The 25,371-nt window shown below is 46.7% G+C and overlaps 1 protein-coding gene across 5 annotated transcripts in view; it reads right to left on the minus strand.

Moving 5' to 3' along the window:
- NDUFA10 (NADH:ubiquinone oxidoreductase subunit A10) overlaps positions 1-25,371 on the minus strand; it is a 140,848-nt gene that overhangs the window by 79,708 nt on the left and 35,769 nt on the right. Inside the window, 1 exon segment of one of the 5 annotated variants that reach the window (NM_001133074.1) lies at positions 18,490-18,594. The exons of 3 other annotated variants lie outside the window; for them this stretch is intronic. In NM_001133074.1, coding sequence (NP_001126546.1) covers positions 18,490-18,594 — 105 coding nt within the window. 5 annotated transcript variants of the gene reach the window in all.

The raw sequence follows: 25,371 nt of genomic DNA on the forward strand, positions 1-25,371 counted from the left end.
ACACAAGAAAAAAGAAAAGCCCAGCTCCTTCAGGAGTTTGAAATCTGAAGAGAGACTGAGATGAAAGCCCAGGTCATTCAGCCAGTGATGCCAAGACAGCCCAGGGGGTTTGGTATTGTGGGATCCCAGCAGGGAGTGCAGGCAGCTGGTCTGGTCTGGCAGAGTCCAGGGAGGCGTCAGGAGAGTGAGGGACCCTCCAGGGTCAGGGGGATCCCCCAACACTGCTGCTCAAACTACAGGTGTATACAAGTGGCAGGAAGACCACAGGAGAGGGGCGTGACTTTCTGGCTTCACAGTCTGACAAGACCTTTGGAGTAAGGTGTGACCTGTGTCAGACGGGCTGCAGGTGCTGTTCCTGGACTGGGGAACAGTGACGGGCACCTGGGGCTGGCCTCAAAGGGTCTGACGGGGTCAGGAAGGCCTGGGTGACAGAGAGGAAGAGCTGGTCAGCCCCAGGGAAGGTAAGTATCGGGTCTGTTTACAGAATAGGTGCAGGGTGTGGGGGCTACACGGCGGGTTGCCCCATAGAGATGACCCGTGGGCAGTTGGAACCTGCGTCTGTGGCTTAGAAGACAGGGCTGTGCAGCCACCTCCCAGTAACTGAGGGAGGCAGCGCCATGTGAGCCAACCATCCAGGGTGCTGGACAAGAGAAGAGGCTGAAGAGCAGCACCGCATGGCTGAGGCCTGAGGCTGCAGAGGGACTGCGGAGTGAGGCGCACAGGCCACAGGAGGAGCTGGGGGTGACCACGCGTGACATACGAGGCCTCGCGTCACGGTCACCAGATGGCCACTAGCTCTGCACGAAGACACGAGGAGCAGGGCGGGAGGAGACCACACTAGCGGGGAAGCAGTCAGCAGCTGAGGAAGGGGACACAACGCCTGGGCCACCTTTCACACGCCAGGTAATGGCATGTGTGTCTATGCCTGCACACCCGTGCATGTGCAGGGGGCTGGTAGGCGGGGTCTCTGCATCAAGAAGAGGTGGAGATCTCTATCTCAAGATGCCCAGCCCCCAGAACCTGTGAACACATGATCTCACCTGGCAAAAGGGCCTCTGCAGCAGGGGACTGGGAGATCATCTGGGTTATCTGGGTGGGCCCCAGGCCATCACTAGGGTCCTCAGAAATCAGAGAAGGAGATGTGACAATGGAAGCAACGGCCACAGTAATGTGGGGCCAGGTGCTGAGGAATGTGGGCGGCCTCTAGAAGCTGGAAAGGGAAAGGGCACCAATCTCCCCTTGAGCCCCCGGAAGGAGCCAGCCCCGCCCGCACCCTGATTTTAGAGCCTCCGCCTCCAGAACTCTAGGAGGATGCGTGTGCACTGTTTTCAGCCGCTAGAGAGTGGTAGCTGGCAGCAGCAGCAACAGGCGACTCCTGCCGGGTGTCTGCTTTTTATGATGGGAGATACCGGGTCACGTCTGTACACCAGGAAGAAGAAAACTGTGCAGGGGAACAGGCTGAGGATGCAGGAGAGGGTGGGTCAACCCCAAGAACACAAACCCGGAGGGAGGGGCAGGCCAGAGAGCTGTGAAAGCAGCAAGGCCCTCCAGGAACACTGCCGGCCAGGACACCTCCAGCAGACCCACACTCAAACACGACTGCGGCAGCCAGGAAACGGTAACACTGTAGTTGGTTCCACATCTGAGAGGTGGTCCTGCCAGAAATTCATTTCTTTTTCCCTAAAGGACCAACTGCAAAATTAAGCCCAAAGAACAGAAAGTTGACACCTGAACAAAAGATCACCTGAAAGGTTTTCCCGTTTAACCAACCTGCTGCAAACCCACACGACGGCCAGTGGGCGCCTCTCTTAAGACGCCCTGGGTCAGCTTCCCCAGGGTTTTTCAATTAAAGTTGTCATTTAATGTTTTACCCAAACACAGGACCAGCCACGCAGGTCTGTTCACAGCAGTACTTAGAGAGGAAGGGCTGGGTTTGGGACAGTCTGGCTCCGTTTTCATCTTTGCAAATAGAATTTTAAATCAGAGCAGAGAATAGAAACTAGCAGAATACCAACCTGCTAAGTCCAGCCAGTGGCCATTAATTGTCTCGGAAAGTTTGTGTCTGGACTTCTCAGGCAGCAGTTAACTGGCCTTTGATACCCAGGAGGGTCCTCAGATCCTGGGGGTCTCTTTTCAGTGTTTTAGGCCAACAGAGACCCATGCGGTGGGGAGGGGTTCATTTGCAGCATCTCACACCAGGAAAATGCAAAACCATCCACTTTGTTTACATTACTACTTCACGTCTGTATCTACTAATTTAAAATAAGCCTTCCACCCCCAAAACCCAGTGCTCATTCATCACATGAGAAAAAGCGCATGGTAACGCCTCAGGGAGGAAAGCAGCAAAGCCCGTTCCCTCACAGGGCAGCCTCACTCCGGGAGCCACACCGGGCCTCGCCAGACCTTCCTCCCGAGCCACGCTTTCCTGGATCTGCTCGTTCATGGTGCCTGGGTGCGTGACACCCATGTGTGTGGCTGTGCGTCCAAAGGTTGAGATGGAAAGGGCATGTGGTGAACTATCTCAGGTGAACTATCAAGGCCGTACACCCACTTAAAATGAAAAGAAAATCATTTTCCTCCTGTCAGAAGTCAGGGCTTCTGCTGAGTATATACTGGGTGAGCAAACCAAGAATCCTTAAGGAGCAAAAGAAGAAAGAGCGCCTAACAGAAAAAGGAACAAACCCCTCCAATGCTCATTCTCTGCAATCCCCTCTACTGTACAATGAGAATGGAGTTTCCCTCGCTGGATCTCTGAATTCAAGGCATTTTCGACTCATAAGATTCACAGGGCTCTGATAAGTTTAACACTTTCAGGAGGCTCTTTCCCTGTATTCCATTTTCCATTAGAAATCAAAAACGAAGTTTACTGAAGGGAAAAAAAACCTCAATAAATTACAAAGCCAAACATTCCAAGTCCTCTTCCAGAGCCAAGCAGCTAAGCTGCCCTCCACCAGTGACTCTGGCTTGTGTCAGTCCCTGGTGGCCCACCCAGAGTGTTCCAGGGTGAGGCTTGGAGCCGGGAAGGGATTTCAGACAGTGCACTGGGAGGCACCTTGCCCAGTCACCCCAGCAACCTGGGCTGACCCAGTGTAGAAACCAAGTTCCTTTCCCTAAGAGCTGCTGGTCACGGGGGACTGGGCTGGAAATGACAACTCCTCCTGGCCCCCGATGGAGCCCAGACATGGAGGATGAGCGGGGTGGGCTTCCATCCCAGGCTGCCGAGGGTGTGCACATTTGTACTAGCAGATACAAAATGACACATGCGGGTGTGCACACTGCAGCCGACACATGAGGGTGTATACACTGCAGCCCAGCCTGCTTGGGGATGTGGCCCAGCCTGTTTGGGAATGTGGATCTGTACTTTCTTCTCCCGGAAAAGCCCACAGGACCGGACTTGTTCCCACCCGTGCATCCTGATTCACATACAGGAAAGACTGGAGAAGAGACAGTATTGGCCACTCTCATCAAACCCACTCGCGATTTCCCCCAAACATCTGCATGCAAATCTGTGTGTCAGAAGTCCACGCTTAATGTAAACTAACATGATGATTTTCCTGACCCTCACAGTTAAGGGGGTGAATGGCACACACACCCAGGTGCTACCCTCTCCCCCACCAACAGGAAGGCTACAAAGAAACCTGAACCGGGCTGCCTGAGGGAGGGGCCCTGGGCGGCTGGGGAACAAAGAAGGAACATTACTCTTATCTTTTGAATTTTACAGCATGTGCAAGGATTTCTTTTTTTTTTTTTTTTTTTTCCTAAGAGAGAGACTAAGTAATTTGCTGAGGGTGCGAGAACTGGAGCCGTGTCCCCTGGCTGGTGAGTCTGCTCCTAACCACTGGCCCACGCTGTACATCAGGCTGTGCCTCTTCCAGCCTAGGGCTGTGTCTGTTCCCAGTTTTCCCATCATAAATAACACTGATGTGCCCCCTCTAGATTTATGTGCTTGAGATAAATTTCTAGAAATGGAACTGCTTGCTTAAGGAAAAACAATAAACAGAGCAATAGATGCTGACGCAGCCATCGGAATGGGTTGAATTTAACAATGCCAAGACGCTGGTCCAGATCATTATGCTGCTGCTTACACTTCGGGGCTGATTCAGAGCCTTGGTTTCTCGTTACGAGTTTATACCAGGCTCTTGGCCTTTTATTGCCTCATGCACGGGTTGGCAAACTGTAGCCCACAGATCAAATCTCGCCGCTGACTGCTTCTGTAAATGAGGCCTCACTGGCACAACCTGGCCCATGCATTTACACACTGGCTGGTGGTGCTTTCACACAGCACAGAGCTGAGCGGCTGTGAGAGGCTGTGTGGCCCGCAGAGCTGGGAACCTTTACTCTCTGGCTCTTTAAAGGAAATCTTTGCTGATCACTGGCCTAAGAAAGACAGGAAGGTAACAACAAGACAGTAAAGCTGAGTCCACGACGTGGTTTAAGTTCACTTAGCCCACAATTACTTCCTAAGTGCCCACAGGTACGAGGTCCTGTGCTGGCTAAGTGCCCACAGGTGCCAGGTCCTGTGCCGGGCAACAGCGGGGAACAGGGTGATTCCCCAGCTCCAGGTGAGGTCGCAGAGGCAGCTGAAATGTGCTGTTCTTTCATCTAATGGATGAACACACACACACACACACACACACACACACACACACACACAGAGTCACTCATTCTAATGGAGGAAACTCCTTCTACTGGTGAAATGCTGTGTCCTAACTGCTTTGAGAGATATGAACGAAGGAAGTCCTCTCTTCTCTGGCTAGAAAAACCTAGAAGCTAGAAAAACCTAGAAACAAGTTGGAATGTGGGAGAAGCCTAAAGTAGAAGATGGAAGGTGATGGAGGGCGAAAAGGGTGGAGAAATCCTACCTGACCAACACGGACAGAGGCTTCAGGTGCGGACAGGGTGCGGATCAGCAGGGAAGAGGTGGCCATTCAGGAGGAGGGAGGAGGCAGCAAATGCACGCAGTGCGCAGAGCACGGCCTCCGGGGAGCAGAAAGCACAGACTTCAGCCTTGTGGTCTTAAAGAAGCCCCGACATGGAAAAATGCCTCCTTCCGAAATACACTCCAGATTTCAGTTAACGTGAACTATGCAGCTCCTGGGCAATCAGTTATACCGTTAGGGCCTAAGTGAGAGGCACCAGGCCAAGTAACAGTCAACAGTTTCCTTTCATAAGCCAGTAACAGGGTCTGTACTTGCCTCCCAGCCAGATGCATTTAGAAACTGGAGAAACTGAGTCTGGTGGTTGCATCTGACTCTGGGCAGAACACAGTGACTAGATTTTAGGGAGTAGAGCACTAAAGGGGTGGGGCCTAGGCAGAAAAAGAGCTCCAGAAATCTGCACAGGGGACCCACTTGGTCTCTGGCTAAGTACCAATCAGTGTGTGCAGGGGGTAAACCTCCATGAAGCTGGACAAAGTCGACTTCTGGGAAAGAACAGTTTCCGGGGAGTTGCAAACAGATGACTCCCAGAGTTCACTTAGGGCTGAGGGTCAGCGAGCTCCCACTGGCCAGAGCAGAGGGGCCTCTCGCTGCACACATGCAGCATTCAACAGGGACCCCACGGCCATGCCTTGGTACTGGGCTAAGCCCTTCCTGAAGAAAGCCCATTGCAGGCTCACCAGAAAGCTGAAACATCAAGCCTCAAAAGGTTTACACTGACTTGCAAGTACCTTAACTGCTGTCATAAAAAAAGTTCTAACACAGTTCAAAGGAATAGGACAAGATCTAGCACTCAAAAACATAAAATTTGCAATGTATGGCAAAGCAATGAGACATGTCTCGGCGTATGAAACAGGAAAATGTAACCCATAACAAGGGGAAAATATCAAGCCAACTCAGAACTGACAAAGATGATGAATTAGGAAACAAAGACATTACAACAGCTGTTACAAAAATGTTCAGTATGCTCTAAGAATTAAATGAAAAACATAGTAAGGAGAGAACTGGAAAACATAAAAAGCACCAACAGAATTTCTAGAGATAAAAAACAGGATTCCTAAAACACAATTCTATTGGATAAGTGTGGTGGCCATGAAAATGTGCTCTGCCGAGCTCCTGCTGCAGGGAGGAAAGTGTGCTCCTCTGCAACGCTCCTGCTGCTCCTGACCCTGCATCTGCTGACCCTCAGGATCTGCTGCCTGTTCATGCCATGGCCACGCACATTACAGAATGTGCCTGGTCAGTGACGGAGCACAGAAGAGCTTCTGGTGCCAGCTGTTCCTGTGGACATGGGACTCCCTGACAGGCATCTTTGGCTCTAGGACACTCATCAGCCTGGCCAAATCTTTCCTGGATTCTTTCTTCCTGACTCTTGTCACAGTCTCGCAAGGAAGAGCAAAGGCTCTCCTGCCATCTCAGACTTCCTCTCCCTGATCCTTCAAAGGTGTTTTCTTCCAATAGACCTCTTCGATATCTAATCTCTTGGCTTCTGATTCTTGGAAGACCTAAACCAACACAATGCAATTAACAGCATATCATACACCCACAGAAGAAAAGATAAGTGAGCTTGAAGGCAGAGCAGCAGAAACTATCCAAAATTAGGCACAGAAAAAGGCCAAAAACAAATGGACAGAGTCACAGGGACCTGTGGAAAATAGCAAGTCACCTAATGCATGGATACATAAGAGTCCCCAAAAGGGGGAGGATAGAAAAAAATCTGAAGAAATAATAACCATTTTCCATGTGTTCTGAAAATGACAATCCTGCCACCCAAGAAACTCAATAAACCCCGGGCAGGATAAATACCAAGAAAACCACGCAGAGGCACGCCATAATTAAATTATGACAAACTAGTAAGAAAAAGATCACGAGAAAATCTTACAAACAACCAAAGGGAAAAAAGGTTCATCAGGGACAAGAACCAAAGCTAGGAAGAACTGCAGTCTTCTCATCAGAAACTATGCAAGCCAAGAGGCAATGGAATATCTTTTATGTGTTGGAGGGGAAAAAATCTGTCAACCTAGAATTCTATATCAAAAGAAAATACTCAACAAAATGAAGTTGAACTATATATTTTCAGAAAAGCAACAGCTAATAGAATTCACTGCTCCCAGACCTGTTCTATAATAACTGCTAAAGGAAGTTATTCATACAGGAGAAAGATGATGCCGGGTGGAAACTCAGGAATGAAGCACATCAGAAATGGTGGAGGGAAGGATAAAAGACTAAAAGACTAAAAGATAGTTTCAATCTCTTTAAAAGATAACTTACTGTTTAAAGCCAAAATCACAACAGTCCATTGTGTGGTTTCTGTGAAAGTATATGAGAATAACAGCACAAAGAACACAGAGGGCAGGAACAGCTGTGGCCTCGGGCCAGATACCTGAATTCTCTGTGAGGCGGTTAAATGCTGACAATGTGTGGGTTGACTGTGACAAGTTAGAGTCGCCCATGGTGAAACCCTACGGCAATCATGAGAAATGAAATAAAGAGGGGTAGCTCGTAAGGCCACAAAGGAAATAAGATGGAATTACAGTACATAACCAGTCTAAAACGAACTTAGGAAAAGATGTAAATGTGAATCTCACCTGCTATTATATATGGTTGAAATGTAAGGTAAGAAGGAGCAGGTAATTCAGCCAGAGAGGGCACCTCACCTCCCTCTAAGAAAGTTCCTATCCAAGGTTTGGCTAATAACAACAGATGTCTCTGAATCATTCATTTTTATGGACAAACTTCTCTGTGTCATTATTTCAGTTTTTGCAAAGACAGCCTCTAACACTTAACAGCCCTACCTGCTGCTCTATGCAGTTACTTATCAGAGAACTACAGTAATGAAAGAAGCGCCACATAAAAACATTCTCAAATGCTACTTTGTAAAAAGAAAGCAGAAAAGAACTTATTTGGTGAGTGAATGTGATTAACTTGATAGTAGATATATCTCAGGAAATGTCATTCAGGAGAAAGCCAAAGAAACCTCCTGAACAAGCATCTCCCCGCCCAGGTACATCACAAGGGTCTCCAAGTAGGTCTTCCTTGAGTGCAGCAGCTGGCTTGCTATTCCTGGCCAAGGCCACGGCTTTTCTCTACTGAACGCCTACGCCACTCACTCTTTTTGAAGTGCTGTCCTGAGCCACCTCTGCCTCCTCGAATCCTGCCATGAAATAATGCCCCTTCCTTCTCAGAGCTCCCTTCATCCTTTGCCTTTTCCTTTGGTACTCATCAAAAAGTTATGTCCAATGCAATCACTGATACACTTACTGATATTAGTGGGCAGCCTCTAAGTAGAAACCTTTTTACTAGTGTTATTTCCTGTGACCCTGACAGCATGAGGTAAAGGAAGGCACAGTCTCTGTTTTAAAAGAGACAGGGTGTTCAGAGACTTGACTTGCCCAAGGTCACGTGGCTAGCTGGTGGCAGGCTGAAAGTGGAGCCCCGATCTTTTAATGATCAAGTCCAGGATCTTTTTCCCACTACAGCATGTAAATATTCGTTGAATTAAATTGTAACTTTTAGTGTGCCAACTCTTAAAAATAACACAATAAGTTCTTTCCTCAATCACATACTACTTAAACGAGGTTTTACTGAATTCCCCTCATTCCCTCCAATTTTCCATTTATCTGTCAATCAGCATATAGTAAAGGTATGTTGCTCAAGGTCTCAGCTATGAGATTTCTTGGGTGTCTGTTAGGTTATGGTCCACAATCCACTATTACCCGGATAAAGGTGACTCCAATCTTTCTGCAGGTCCTTTCGTATGTAACTCAAAGCACTTCCCTTGGGGGATGTTTATATCCTAGTAGTCACCTCACGGACATTCAGGGATGCTCACAGTTTCCCAGCTGAAAGAGTTTTCATGAAGAACATGTGTGTGTGTGTGTGTGTGTGTGTGTGTGTGTGTGTGTGTGTGTACATGTATACATATATTTGTAAATATATTGATAAATATTATACATATAAATAAATATGTGTATATTCCAGCAACAAATCCTTTATTGTATTACTGTAAATATATAAATTAAACAAAAAAAGGATTGAGTGAGGGCCTGTGTACTGGGTCGGCTTCACTCCGCTGGGGCAAGAAATGAGTTATGCCAGGCATGACTGGCTCCCCTCTCTCCAAATGCACTAAGGAGCTTCAAAATACTGCACAGTTCTGGGCTGATTTGGAAATTCCAGTTTCCAACTCCTATTTTCCATTATAACATATAAATGCTAATCAATTCTGCTTGGAGTTTTTCATTAATTTTAAAGAAGAGCACTATAGATATTAAAGACACTTCTCTGATACACAATTTCCCTTAATTTGCATTACTGTAGAACACAAATCGAATATAACAAAATTGGCATCAACTTTCAAAAAATCTTTTAACAGTACACTTTCAAAAACCATATTTTTATTTTGAAAATGTGTGTTCTATTTTTTAACACATAAAACTATACTTCCTACAAATATATCGTTATTTAGCTGTCATATTTGTTGCAATGAGTATTAACAATAGTTCAAATGTCTTAATCCTCCTTAACTCTTATTAGCTGTGAATAATAGAAAAGCTCCTAACCTAAGCGCTTGTTTTAAACCTGAAAATGGTATGCTTTCTAAAAATTCTAAAGTAAATACAATTATATGTAACACACTGTAAAGTCAGGGCACTCGGTTTTCCAGATTGCATGTAAGACAGTATCTTACCACTTTCCATCAGTAGACAGGCAGATACCACATACCAACAGCAATCACATATAAACCAATGGACCTGGTAAAGAGCACCTTTTATGCTCATCATCTTCTTCGAGTGACACATGCTGATAATTTTCCATGCACAGAGATGTAAATAACTGGGGCATACAGATTAATGCTGAGTTTCTATGATTAATTTCCACAGTGAGGGTGGCAGGGCACAAAGTGGAAAGAACACTGAAGGCATTACGCATTTACTTTCAAACCCAATTAAGTAACTTATAAACTGAAAATTTGTATTTTAACACAACTAGATACCAAACTGAGTTCCAAGTAAGGTCTGAACGTCATGAGGAATCTAAAGCAATCACGTCTGGCCTTCCGTCTCCCGCACGTTTAGGTAAACTGATCCTAGTGCCTTTCTGTAAGGTGAATTTCATAAAGGCAAGAACATACAGTATTAACATATTAAAGTTAATAAAAACATCTCTATTTTTAAAAATGGTAAGGGAGAACTCAATACTGAAAATGAAAACAACTTGAGATAGTAAAAGAAACAAAAATAGCCGGCGAGAAAACAGAAGATTCTGTTGTCCTAGCAACTATCTTGGACACGCTCAGCTTCACGGAGGGAGCGCAGTATCTTAACAGCGTCTGGCCTCCTTGCATGGAAAAGAGACTGAATTGGTAAAATAGAAACCAAATCACAGTGTGTCTAATCCAAGGAAGGGCTGTACAGAAATAAAAAGTGACCTGATACAATGTTTAAAACGTGACTTTAAAGAATCAGCAGCCTGTCCTGAACACATTCAGTATTTTCATGAACTTATACAGGGTAATTCCGGGCACAAAATGAGGAGGGTTGTTAAGGAAAAACATGTTCATAAATATTGCTCAGACCCCAGGTACACATGCCCCTCTGAAAATACTGCTTTACTCGTTTATTTTTATTTAATTTTAGTTTTTTTGAGATGGAGTCTCACTCTGTCACCCAGGCGAGAATGCAGTGGCAATTCTGGCCCACTGCAACCCCCGCCTCCCAGGTTCAAGCGATTCTCATGCCTCAGCCTCCTGAGTAGGTTGGGATTACAGGCACTCGCCACCAGGCCTGGCTAATTCTTGTGTTTTTTAGGAAGAGACAGGGTTTCTCCAAGTTGGCCAGGCTGATCTCCAACTCCTGACCTCAAGTCATCCGCCCGCCTCAACCTCCCAAAGTGCTGGGATTACAGGCGTGAGCCACCGCACCCAATGAAAACGCTGTTTTAGATGAAAACTTGGATTCCTGAGGCATCAATGCCCTAGCGCTGGGTGTCGCCTAGAGTGTGGACAGGTACCTGAGAGCCATCAGGACACTAGCCAGACAAGTGACAGGACAAACACTCCAAGGTCACAGGATCAACAAAACCAAAAATCATAAACCCTTCTATTCATATGAAAATCTAAGATCCACTCTATTGTGAAAAGGTCTTTCTTTACTACTCTGTGTACTCGTGTCACCAGCATGTTCATCAAATGAGAGTTTGGATGTCCCCTCCAAATCTCATGCTAAGATGTAACTCCCAGTGTCAGAGGTGGGGCCTGGTGGGAAGTGTTTGGATCATGGGGGCGGATCCCTCATGAATGGCTTGGGCCATCTCCTTGGTGATGAGTGAGCTCTTACTCTGAGTTCACACAAGACCTGGTCATTTAAAAATATGTGACACTACCACCAAAGATCTGGTCATTTAAAAATATGTGACAGACACTCCGCCACCAAAAATCTAGTCATTTAAAAATACGTGACAGACACTCCACCACCAAAGAGCTGGTCATTTAAAAACATGTGACACTCCGCCACCAAAGATCTGGTCATTTAAAAATATGTGACACCCTGCTGCCCCATTCTCTTGCTCCTGCCATGTTAGGATATACCTGCTTCCCCTTCACCGTCTGCCATGATTGTAAGTTTCCTGAGGCCTCCCCAGAAGCAGAAGTTGCTATGCCTCCTGTACAGCCTGCAGAACCGTGAGCCAATAAAACCCTTTTAAATAAATTATCCAGTCTCAGACATTTCTTTATAGCAATGTGAGAACAGCCTAATACAACCCTCACACCTTAGTCTGTGCATGGTGCTCACCCCAGGGGCCCTGCAAGAAGCAGGGAAATGGGAAGCAGCATGGCCGCCCGGCCACACTTGCCCAAATGTGAGTCCTGCCCTCCCAGAAGCTGCAGGACCTCAGAAAGCCACTGTGCCCAACTGCTCATCTGCAAATGGGAATAATAACAGTGCCTTCTTGTGGCAACAGCATGGTGCCCAGCACACAGAAGGTGCTCGGGGTGACCTGGTATTGTTACCACTGTGATCAGCAGCAGAAGTGGTGCCCTCTTCAGCCTCCGTCTCTCTGCTCTTTCCCCTTCTTGTCAGGTCCTATTCAGCCCATGACACTCCAGCCCCCAGCCCATAATCCTTCCTTCCACCAGCCTCTCCCCACCTCGCAGGCCATAGCTGCCAGATTAATCCTAAGCGTCTCCTGGATCAAGTGTCCACACTTCCTTCCTATTGCCAACCACCCTGCTGGATCCCAGCCCGTCGGTTCTGTACACTCTTGCTGTTCCCAACCAAAGCCACGGCACCAGCCAGGAAAATGTCATCTTAACCATCACTCCACATCATCCATTTAGTAGTCTTACCTTGAGCTCTGGGTCTCTGTTTTAAAATTTATCTGATAGGGTTTCTAATAGGCAAGAAGTTACTCTAAATAAAGCCCATAAATCCTCAGTATCTATGAATCTTAAATTCTGGTTCAAATTCCAACATCTCTGACAACCTTTCTTAATTATCCCATCAATGCTGATAAGAAGTTCTTTACACTGCAATTCAAGACTTGGTTACATAACAATGTGCAATGCTCCCTGATTCCGTTATATTTGAACTCCTCGGGTTAATCTCATGCCTGCCGTAACCCCCACGTGGCTTAGGATGAAAAGTAAGCTCCACAGTCCACCCTGAGACCCTGTGCGATCTCGCCCCACTTGTCACCCTCCCCACCTGCTCTGTCTCCTTTCCCTTCACATCATGCTCACCCCAGGGCCACTGTCTCCTTTCCCTTCACGTCATGGCCCTTGCCGGCCATGCCCTGCAGCCTCCGGTCTTCACAGCCGTCCTCCTTCTCCCTCAACTGCCCCCCAAAGATTCTTTTTTTCTACTTGGCAAACTCATACCCATCCTGTGAGGTGCGAGTCTTGAGACCCCAGAAACAGCAACCTACTGCACATCCCTACCCTCTCACGGGTCCCCACAGCCTCTAGGATTCCATCGCATCCTCTACGCACGTGTCTCTGCCGAGTCTCCAGGGTGTGGAAACTGGGTTGTGTCTCCAGCCCTGGTGCAGTGTCTGGCACCGAGTGAGGTGAAATGGGGGCCAGATGAATGCACAGGGAAGGTGGAGCTCCCGCCGACAGGCTGAACGGCCTTGAGTGCACTGCAGAGTGACAAGGAGGGGCCACAGCAGAAGGCGAGGCGACTCCACCATGCAGAGCCAGAAACTATGAGCTGTGGCAGAGGCTGTGAGAGCTCAGAGTGGCCCTAGGAAGGAGTTCCAGTAAAAAGACATGATTCTCTCAGTAAGAGCAGCTCCCAGAACACTGGCAACTTCTGGGGCACCACTGATTTAGACAACTGCAACCCAAACAGCAGCTGTGCACCTCTTATAATTACACAAGGGCAAGCAAAGCAAAAATTACAGAACCCCAAGAAGAAAAACGAGTTGGCTGGCCCCCTCCCAGACTCAGGTCTTGGTGCCTTTGACTCCATCCAGCCACAGGAAGAGCTGGGAAACCTTCCCCCACCAAGCAGATCTCCCCAAACTCAGACTGGAAGCCAGGTTCAGGAATAAGGAAAGACAGACGAGAGACAGGAAGTCTAGAATGGGTAGCTGGAGCTTCTTCCTAACAGTAGCGAAGTCCACTGGACCCCAACTGCTGTCTTCTCGTGTTGTTGAAAGTCACCCATCCATTGGCAGGTGCAGGTGGGCGAGCACAGGAACCTGGGATCCAGAGACCCATGAGCTGCCACTGCTCCTGCCAGTGTCCCGCCACTGTCCCTGAGTGTGGCGTGCTAGGCCCTCTAACTTGCCCCTGATGCTGCTCCTGTTTCTGGAGTCCCCATTCAAGGGTGCAGTTGATGGGAAAAAGCAGGCTTCCCAGACACCTAGAAAAGGCAGCCAGGCCCTTCACGCAGGTGAGAGGATTCACAGGGACAAGAACCACTGTGTGGAGATCTGACTCAACAAGTGCTCCACAGCTGGACAACCGTGCCCCTTAAAGGCCAGTCAGGACATCTCCAAGATCAATCTGTTCCTGAGAGACTCATTAGCCATCACATCCAGGATGTTCAATCATGCATATTTATAATGTTAAGCACACAAACTGCTGCTTTCATGCTAGGGGAACGTAAATATGACACATCAAATGGCTGTAATCTACTGTCTGGAACTGGCCCTGTGATGTGAAGAGCACCAGTGGATTTTAATCAAGGAATGAGATGCTTCAATGACAATGGCCAACGTGGTCACCGGGCCTGGTCAACCACCCAGCATGGGTCAGCTGGCTTTCTCACCTACCCTCGCAGCACCTAGATGTAGGTTCTGTGCCTCCACTCCACACACGGCCAATCCAACAGAGAGTGTCTCCCCATGGGAGGAAAGAGTCCTCACCCATCCCTCCAGCCTCCCCTCAGCAGACTAGGTTGGGGTCCTATGAAACAAGCAGTGATCTGGCCTGGCCACGCCTGCTTGGTGAACTGGGATCTCTGATGAGCTGAAAGGCCTCCCTGCCTCTGGGATCCCTGCTTGGTGAACTGGGATCTCTGATGAGCCGAGAGGCCTCCCTGCCTCTAGGATCCCTGCTCCATCAATGGTCCCATTCCTCTCTTGCATCTTTTCTCTCTTTCCACAAGCACTTACCCTTTTGCCTGTAAACACACTGAGAATGCCTTAGCCCTTAAAAACAAGACAAAATAACAAGCTATAGAAAATGGAATCTCTAATTCCCACCAGTCTCCTGACACTTCTCTCAATGTTCACCTATGACCTGGTCATCAACGCAGTATCCTAGGCATGGTCAACCCTCACCACCCCTGACCTTCCTGTGGCCTCTGACAGACACTGAAGCCCCTCTACAGGCTCCTCTGCTGGCGCCCAGGGCCCACACAGTCTGGCCTGCCTCCTAATACTCTGGCGAGCTTGGTCCTCTTCACCAGCTCCTCTTCCTTTCAGCAGAAAGCTCTTCTGACCAACCTTGACTGCACCACTCACAAGCCAGCCTACACAGGACGCCAAGTGGCAGGACCTGCTCCCACTGGCCCGCAGGCACTTCTGTCCCTCCCACCAAGTGGTATGAGTCAGTGGTCTGTTTCCCAGCAGCGACGCCAGTTGTACTTGTCATTGCAATTGCAAAATTTAATTAAATGTTATGAAAACTATGCGTCTGAAAAGGAAGAGCTGCTGTTCTGTTAAAACTAGGCTGAAACACTTTGGAACCATTTGATAAAGGTGAGTCGCTAAAATAAGGTCTATTGAAATAGGTGTGGGCGAACCACCTGTAGGTGATTTGGGGAAGAATTCTGTCTTCCCACTGTTTGTATGCTTTTTAGAAACCTAAAAAAGGAGTTTCTGCTTATAAAAGAACTTGAGCTCTAATAAAAAGTATCTTAAAAGACATGGAATCTTTTCATGTGAAAGTTAGAATAACAGCTTTGTTTCAGTACATAAGCTCCAAACAAATTTCAGAAATTAGCTCAGACACAGGGTGGGCGAGCCTCCCCAGCGTCACACCACTCCCTGAGAAGTGCTCTCCTGTGTAACCCTTTCTGGGCTCATCCATCCATTAGTAAATTAAATTAAACATAAGGGTCAGGAAGAGATCCATGAGGAAGCATGCCTGGGATTCCTAAATTAAAGCCTTTACACCAAAGTTCCTTTGTTACGAATGGCAAATTCCTATCTTAGAACCCCACCCCACAGCCCCACCCCACCCGGCTGCCACTACCTGTCTCTAATGTGCTTTATAGCAAGACCCTAGTGTTGGTTGAACTCGTTCCACCCCTTTCCTCCAGTCATACACACAACTCTGCAGGAGAGGCAACACAGCAGAGGCCCAGGGCTCCACCGCCCGGTGAGGAAAGGCCACCACCAGGCCCTCAGCAGCCCGCTCCCCACCCTGCACCTCTTCCCTGACTCCCTCTGCTGGAATCCTTCAGCAATAGTCTGCTTAATTTTGAAAACCTAAAAAGCAAGAAGCAACTTGGCTGGGCAAAGAGGGGCAACAATGCCCCTGGTAAGTGGGGGCTCTCGGGAAAAGAGACGGTGCCTACTCTCAGCGCCCCCGCCCATAGCACCAGCACTCTCACCTGCACCACCAGGATCTTCCCTGACCGCCTTGGCCCTCTGCCTTTGCCCCCACAGTTGATACTCGACATGGCAAGCAGAGCAACCCTTTAAACCCGAGACCCAGATGATGCCACTCTCCAGCGCACCAACGCCACCACCTCACCAGGAGTACCGCTGAACTGAGGTCCCCGCGGCAGCTGCAGACCCCGGCTGACCTTGGCCTGCTGCCTTTTCAGCTCACTCCCTGCTCAAGCTCACCCCACCCGCATCACACCTCACCATGACAGGCTCTTCTCTAGCTCCAGAACATGTCCACCTGTTCCTGCCTTCCGGGGGGTGCCTGCTCCCCTACACCCCCACATCCCTCAGTCCCCTGTGTCAGGTGCCTGAGACCTCTCTCCACACAGCAGCCTCCTCGGCTGTGCTTTCTCCAAGACCCTGGCACCCTGTTACCTGTCTATCATCTGTTCTCCCTGCCCACTAGGAGGTGAGCTGCATGAGGGCAGGGCTTGGCTTCACTCTCGGTTGTGGCCCCAATGCTTACAACAGTGCCTGGCACGATAAAGATCTAATCAGGGCTAAGTGCGGAAGTGGTAGGACACTGACACTGTCGGGCAGAGGGTCTGAAATGTCAGGCTTGGCAGCAGGTATTTGGGCTAAACTGTCATTCCTACTACCTTAGCACTCCCAAGATGCCTGACTCTATCTCTGGGATAGAACTCAGATTAAATTAAAAGGCAAGAATTCTTTGATCAGCCAGGTTTCCCTTCTGTGCCTTCGGGGTTGGGGATTTAATCAATTCTGCATTCTGGGGGATTGTTCATTGGGTAAATACCTATTGAGTATATAAAATGTAGACTTTCTAATTCAGACAGGTCCTCCACAGAATGGCTACAGAAAGAACCGGCACCAAAACAGGGTTTCCACTTATAAAGAAAAATAGGGGAGCCTTCCATTTCTAGCAAAACAGCAGCCCTAATATGCAGAAAAACTTCTTGATATAAAAACCTCTGGAAATGCTTCTACATCTACAGCTGAGCTCCACAAGAAATCACAAGGGGCTAAGAAGGAAGAGCGAGTGGAAAAGCTGGAGTGGTGAGCTGAAGCTGCAGTGCCCTGGGGACGCCCAAGAGCTGCAGAGCTGCAGAGAGCCACAAGACACAGCCTGGTGTCCCTGTGAGGTGACTCCTGAAGGGCCACACCCTCAGTGTGGGGAGAAGGCCTCCTGCCAGCAAAGAGACCCCAGCTGGCATCCGGTGGTGAAACCACTCTCCACTGGGAATTCGTAACCAGAGCTTCCCTCCACACAGGTTCGAGGGTTGAAATTCACATTACCTCCAGGGCCTGGAATACCACAAGCAACAAAGGTGCCATCAATCCCTCCCTGCTCCTCAGGAATCTGAGGCCTGGCAGCAGCAAAGCGTCCTTTCAGGAGTAGGGCTGCCAGGACTGGGAAATCATATAGGATACCCGGTTAAAAACCCTGGGACATACTTATACTAAAATACTAGCTGCTCTCAGTTCAAGCTTACCTTGGCATCCTGTACTTCATCTGGTAACCTGACTCAGGAGGGACCCACTCTCACCAAATGCCCAGGATGGAGCCCCACAGGGCAGAAGCTCTGTACCCAAAGTCTCCAACACAGTGAAGAAAAGAAGCCACCGTGGGTGAGAAGAAGAAACAACGAACAAGATCAGACAGCGTCCAGAGCAGCGCTCCAGAGACAGAGCATAAAGTAACTAGGTTTAAAATGTCTACAGAAAGAGAAGGAATGGGGGAATTACCAACAAGGAATAACATCCTACCAACAAGATGCAAATAGCACCGGCATAAAGAAAAATTCAAATCTAGAACCATCTCGCAAAACTACAAAAGCACTAAAGTCAGAAAAATCAGGAAAATCCTGGAAGAAAAACGAAGACTATAATCCTTAATCTAAAGAATAAAGATCAAAGCATTACTCCTTTTCCAAGAATCAGAAGTGCCACCTAATAACTCCTAACCTCTAAGTATCAACAAGGCAATACCCATCATAAAATACGCATGCAACGTCCTGGGCGTGTTCCAATACACAGACCACCTATTTATAGAAGCACAGTGCAAGTATATTTTAAATTTCTCATGAAATTATAAGGCACAGTTTTAGTAATTTTATTATTTTTATAACATTAATTGGGATTATAGAAATTCTCATGGTGGTGGCAGGATTTGGCTAAAACACATAGTTTCAACATTAAAAAAAAAAAGTCTCCCAGAAAGTGGGAAATTGCCTAGCAGGGTAATGGGCTTCTAAGAACCACTGCCATGAAAAGGCATCCATGGCCTCCACTTGCTCCAGGAAATAACTGGCTGCCAAATACCATCTGCTCTAATATTCACACATTCTGTGGAATGTCCTCAAATGCTGTTTGCTTCCCTGCAGCAAACCAGTGACCTGACACGTGTACCTGAAGACCGATGAGAAGGTCTTCCCACCTCCAAAGACCAGTGACCTGACACGTGTACCTGAAGACCGATGAGAAGGTCTTCCCACCTCCAAAGACCAGTGAGAAGCACTTCAGGACCCTCTCTTTCACTCGGCGCAGCCCACTGCAGGTAGGGGATCCCCAGCTGCAAGGTTAGAAGAGACAATTCTGTTCACCTCGCCTCTGACAAAGGCTACTTTTCTTTAGTTACTTGTCTTGCAATTTTCATAAAGCAAAACCTGAACTCTTTTCTAAAAAGCTTGATTCTTGTCTTGATTGTATTTACTGTTTCTTCTTCTAACGTGTAATTATAGAAAACAGCATTTAATTTTGTTAGCAATTCAAACATCACAATAATTCTTGCTAAACCTCAGAACCTCTAACTGTGACCGAACTAAAAACAACTTCAACTGTCTTTGCCTGGTGGCCTCTGCGAGTTGAGGTGTCAGAGATTGATGGCTCCTTGGGCTCTGGCATGTTCTCTGTCTGTTCTGATGAGATCAGACACACCTCCACCTGCACACATTCCTGTCTCCGGGCCCTCTCTCTTCCTATACACTTTCCATTTTTCTAGCTATGCCTGTTGTCTCCAGCTGAACTAGACAGGAATGAGATGAAGGCAACCTGAAACACAAATGATTCAAGAGAAACTACATTTTCATGAACATCTGCCTTCCTACTACACCATCAGTATTTGTTTCCAAAAGAAGGAAAAGAGTTGGAGAAAATGGGTTTTATAGTTAGGGTTTGATTTTTAATGTTTTTAGAGCAACAGTTGTTTTTTCCCCTCAGCATCTGACGGAAATTGCTGCTAGCACAAGCTGTCTGTCGGGTGGCCGGATAAAAGGAAGCCACTCTCGCCAGGGTGGGGCCTTTTGTTAGAAATAAAAAAGCTCCATCTCCTCCTGCTCCTGGGGAAGGCCTGTACTCTCTCAGGGGTGTGTGCAAGGAGACACAGTTACAGAAGGCTTCACACAAGACATTTCAGTATTCGCTTCCTTGTCTGCTAAGGGCTCTACCAAAGTCACTCAGGTCAGAATGAAGCTCCCTGAGGGGCCCCCTGAGCACAGGCTCAGGAGGGAGGGGACTACCGGAGGGGAGGGAGCTTTCCCCAGTGCCCACAGAAGCCAATCTAGAAAGCAGCTCTGCAACCCATGCAGAGAGCCTTTTGTGAGAAGCCACAAACCTTCCCAGATCTGAAACAGCTGCACATGAAACCCAGAGGGGCTTTGTTCATTCACCTCCCGGTATCCCCACAATGCTGTTTCCAGAAGGAAATGCAATGAGAACTGCTGCTGATGTCTCTGATGGACAAAAGCAATTCCATGAATTTACAGAAATGGTCATTATTATTATTACTATTTAATTTCAACTGATCATTTTTTAATATCAAGCAACTGAATTTCCTTGAACAAAATCCTCTAAACAGACAATTCTTACTCAACAAAGGAACATAAAGGCTGTGGTGTGCATGGGGCTCTCTGGAAAGAGGAAGAGCAGCTTCCAGTGGAGACCCAGCAAGCACGACCTCAGCCAGGAGGCCACGGTCAGGGCCACGGTGCCTTGCTGCACTGACAGCAAGTGCCCCTGATGCTTCACCTCTGTGGATTCCTCCCCAAAACACGCAGCCCAATCTAATCGCTAGAGAAACATTGGGCAACCCTCAATTGAGAGAGAGTCTACAAAATACCTCACCAGCACTCCTTATTAAAAACAAAGTCTGAGAAAATGTTACAACCAAGAGGTACCTAAGGAGACATGAGGACCCAATGTCATGTGATATTCTAGATGGGGTATTGGAACAGAAAAAGGACATTAGGGAAAAACTAAGGTGATCTGAATAATTCAAAGCGTGGGCTTTAGTTAACAATAAGGGCCAAATGTGGTGGCTCACGTCGGTAATCCCAGCACTTTGGGAGGCCGAGGTGGCCAGATCACTTGAGGTCAGGAGTTTGAGACCAGCCTGGCCATGATGGTGCAACCCCATCTCTACTAAAAATACAAAAATTAGCTGGGCATGGTAGCAGGCACCTATAATACCAGCTACTTAGGAGGCTGAGGCACGAGAATCGCTTAAACCCGGGAGGCGGAGGTTACAGTGAGTCGAGATCATGCCACTGCACTCCAGCCTGGGCGATAGAGTGAGACTCGGTTTCAAAAACAAAAAACAAAAACCCAATAAGTATTATTAATTCATTAATTATAACAAGTGTACCATACTAACAGAAGAAGTTAATAAAATGGAAACTGGATGTGGGATATGAGAGCTCACTATTACCTTCACGGTTTTTCTGTAAATCTAAAACTGTTCTAAAAATTCAAGTTTATTTTTTAAAATGCATAGAAATTTAGAAAGTGGATTTCCCCAGTCATTTAAATACGATTCAAAATTTTAACATTTCTAAACATTTAATTCAAACCACAAGCCCAATATCATAGATTCTCTTAGATTCTCTTTAATGCTCACAAACTGAAAAGCAGACAAAACCACATAAAACACAGTGATGAAAAACTGCTAGGTGAGCTCACCATGTAACTGTTAAAACGGCTAACACATCTGTCCCCTCCTGAACAACCAAACAGGGGACAATGTAGAAAAGAATTCTATAAAGGCAACATCAGGCTGTAAAGGCAACAGGGCAGGGAGGGCCCTGGGTGCCAAGGTCCAGAGAAGAAGCAAACACAGCTGGGCTGCACGTTCCCATCCCTGAGGCGCTCCCTGGTCCCACCAGCAGAGCCAGGGGGCTGAAAAGCCCGGCAGAGCTTTCAGCAGCGGGAGTGCACTGTGGGGCCAAACATGCAGTTCAGGACCCAACAAAAAGAAGGGACCCTGGCAAAAATGGCCTCTCAGTAAGGGCAAACTGGAAACACCCCAGACCTCACAAAACGGAAGCCCAGCGTCATCAGCTTGCTTCCTGAATGCTCTCAGGGGACCTGCCCTGACTTCCATGCCTGCCAGAAGACGGTAAAGCGCATCCTCTCCAGAGTGAGACAACTCCAGGCAAAGTCTCCATGAAAAATGACTGCCACTGGAAAAACAACAAAACACCAATGATGAGGCCACCAAACGACAAGATTAAACAACCCCAAACCAAAGGTGAGGGACCAGACCGCTCACACAGACATACAAAAGACACAGATACTGCAATTATCAGATAATTCTGTGTAACTCGGTGATGAATATGTTTAAGAAATTAGATGAAAAAATAATATCGGCAGTAAACTTGAAATTATAACAATGAAAACTCTAGAATCAAAAACAAACCAGGATGAAAATTCAAAACTCAAATATAAGAAATACAGGTCTAACAACAGATTAGAACGAGCTGAAAGGATGATTAGTAACTTGAAAGGCAGTTTAGAAGAACACATCTAGGCTGATGCATGCTCAAAAAAAAAAAAAAAAACAAGAAATACAGAAAGGAGCAGACACACGAAGAACATGGTGCATGGTGAAAAGGTCCAACATATGACCAACTGGAACCAGAAAGAGAGCAGAGAGAAAATACGGCAAGAGTAATACAGACACACTGTGGGAGGCCAAGGCAGACAGAAAATGCGGCAAGAGCGATACAGACACACTTTGAGAGGCCAAGGCAGGCAGATCACCTGAGATCAGGAGTTTGAGACTAGCTTGGCCAACATGGTGAAAACTTGTCTCTACTAAAAATACAAAAAATTAGCTGGGCATGGTGGCACATGCCTGTAGTCCCAACTACTCAGGAGGCTGAGGCAGCAGAATCGCTTGAACCTGGGAGGCAGAGGTTGCAATGAGCTGAGATCACGCCACTGCACTCCAGCCTGGGTGACAGAGTGAGATTCTGTCTCAAAAAAAAAAAAAAAAAAAAAGTGATACAGACAATGAACACCAGCCAAAGGCTCAAAGAGTGTTATGAACCTCAGGCCAAGTGAGTACAGATGCACATGCACACCTACTTACACAACACACACCCCAGAGAGTATAAATGCATAAAACCAAGTCAGAAAAATCTCTTTAAAAAAGAAGGGGAAAAAACCTGCTAGAGAAATAAGAAATATCTTCCAAACAGGAACTACCATTAGAAACACAAAAGCCAGAAGTATAAAACAGTGAAGTTCGGAAGCACTGAAAGAAAATATTGGCAATTTAAAACTCAATACCCAATGAAAACAACCTGCAGGAATGAAGACAGCCTTCCGTCCTTCAAGTTCAAATGGAAAGCTGTTCTGCAGGACTGGAGAATGCCTGCACCTGCCTGGGTGGCAGGGATTAGGGAAGCCATGGTAGCAGAGACAGGAGACCAGTTACGCCCCGTGAGATTCCAGCAGGTAAATACACTTAGATCACGGGGGCTGGGTTTCTCATCATCTGAGAAGGATATGGACTAGGAAAGCACTAAAATGAACCTTGATATGTTGCACTGGAACTGAAGACACTGGTGTGTATTCACAGTTTTCAACAAATAGAAACACAGAAACAAGTATAGATGTATCTGAATAAAAAGGAATCTGGGAGTCCATAGTGATATATGGAAATCAATGAATAAATAAATGAGGAGAAGGGAAACTACTTGCTTCTAGTAGGACACTACCTGGTCATACAGAAAGAACGATAGAAACAGAAAATTATAATTTGGCAACCATCATAGTAATAATTTAGCCAAGAAAGTCAATGGGTAAAAACGATGATCAAATAAAGACCATTTTAAAAAATAAGTGTGAGAATTTATTATTAGCAAAAAATTTTTCAGGCAGAAGGCCAAGGATGCTACATGCAGGCGCAGTGCCCAGGGAAGGGGTGGGCAGCCGTGGGGCGAACGCGCAGGCAGAGCTGCCGAGCGCAGCTCCGAACAGTCGCAGATGCCTGTGGAGCTAACACGTATGAAGAATTAAGACGACTGAGATCATGCAAAACATGACAGTGGGTAACTCTGCTCTGGAACTGGAAAGCTAATTCATCTTCAACATCATTAAACCAAAGATAAATATTTTAATTATCAGGTTAGTAACAAAAAGCTATTAGAAGAATGATAACTAGTAGGGAAATAGGTGGGGGTAAATGGAATAAAGAAAAAAACTTAATCAAAGAAGAAAAAAATACTTAGAACAGGTAGAAAAATATAAAACAGTAAGATAAGCTATTTACAAAAATTGCATTAAACGTGAACAGATAAATATCCCAAATATTCAGACTAATAAAAAATTTAAAAATAACTGCAAATTACACGGTATCCATATTGAATATAAAGACACAGAAAGATTGAAATTAAAGGACATAGAAAAAGTTACATCATGCATATACTATCCAAAAGAAAGTTTCAGATGCTACATAAATATTGAATAAACTTTACAGTAAGAACCACCGCTAAAGGTAAAGAGGAAAATATCATAATGAAAAGGGTGACTCTACTAACAATGCAATTCTAAATTTGTATGCATCTAATAATATAGCCCTAAAACATAAATGAAACAAAATCTGAGAAAATGGAAAGGAGGCACAAATCTACAAAGAGTGGCAGACTTTAACACACCTCCCACAGGAAAGGAAGGACTTCAGGCACAGGACTGAGATGGTGGGTTCTGCACTGGGATCATGGCTGCTTCTGCCTTACTGAGTGCAGAGACTAAACCCAGGCAGACCAAGAGGAAGCCACCGAACAAGCTCAGGTGGGAATGATGGCAGCCTGGATGTCAACAGGAAGAAGCGAAGCCACTTGTGAAACAGACTCAACAGGACCCGGCCACGCACAAAAGCAGAGACAGGGAACCAACACCAAGTGTGGGTTTTCTGGCCTACACAAGAGCAGCAAGCAAGGCACCAGCTACAGCGCTGATGCCAGGGAAGCAGCAAATCCGCAGAGCCCCACTCAAAGAGGGAGAAACAGCACATCGTGACAAGGACAGAAAGGGAGAAACAGCACACGCACTCACACAAGTATACAAGGACAGAAAGGGAGAAACAGCACACACACTCACACATGTGTATAAAGACAGAAGGAAGTGAACACAGATTATTAACCGCAGGTGCCTCTGAGAGATATCTTTATGGTTTTATGTGTTTTCCCCAAATCCTCACGCTGAATAAAACCACTTCCAAAACAATCCAAAAAATTTACTTAAAAGAAAATGCCAAGTAGAGTAAGAAAGAAAGCAAGGGGATCTACTCAGACTTTCAGTGGGTGCTTCAGGCAATTTGCTCATATCAACTCAGACAATTATAGTAATGCAAAAAGATTTAGATTTCAATTCATCTACATGTTGAAGGCATAGCTTGGAGTTCTGATTTAATACAACTATTTCACTTTTACCCATAACAAACCACAGCCACCACTGCCACGGATATGGATCGTGCTCTTCCCAGTCCACTGACATTGGGATTTGCAGTGCAGGCTGCAACTCTCCCGCTGGTTCCCAGCAAAACTTACACACACCTCGAATCTAATGGAATCTTGCCAGAACAAATAACTCACTAAGAAGGTACGGCAATTGGATAAGAAGATCAATGACACAGTTGCCCCTACCAACTTCCACCCTCGCTGTCTGTCCCAAGCTCTGCCTGCCTTCCCTATGCCCTCCCATATGGCCTAAGGGCCTTCTGCAGAAATGGAACCCTCATTATTTACAGACAAAGAGTAAGAAAATACCAGAAGTAACATTTGACAGTAAAGAAACTGACATAACAGCTGATGAACAGAGTGTTCTCCTATCAAGATAATATGCCTAATGAAGAACCTTCCAGAAGAACATCTCTGCTCTGGGGCTGTCATCTGAGGACTTCATCAGCTTTCCACACAGAAATACGGGGAAAAGGGAGAATTATTTCAATGAAAAAGAGGCTCCTTCACTAAAACAAACAAAACACAGCAACAACAAAAACCCCTTTCTGGAGAAGTGACTGCATTGTCCCCAGGTGCTGCAGACTCATCCACCGGCCAGCTTTCTC

The sequence above is a fragment of the Pongo abelii genome, chromosome 11 (genome assembly GCF_028885655.2).
Source record: "Pongo abelii isolate AG06213 chromosome 11, NHGRI_mPonAbe1-v2.0_pri, whole genome shotgun sequence".
Taxonomy (NCBI): domain Eukaryota; kingdom Metazoa; phylum Chordata; class Mammalia; order Primates; family Hominidae; genus Pongo; species Pongo abelii.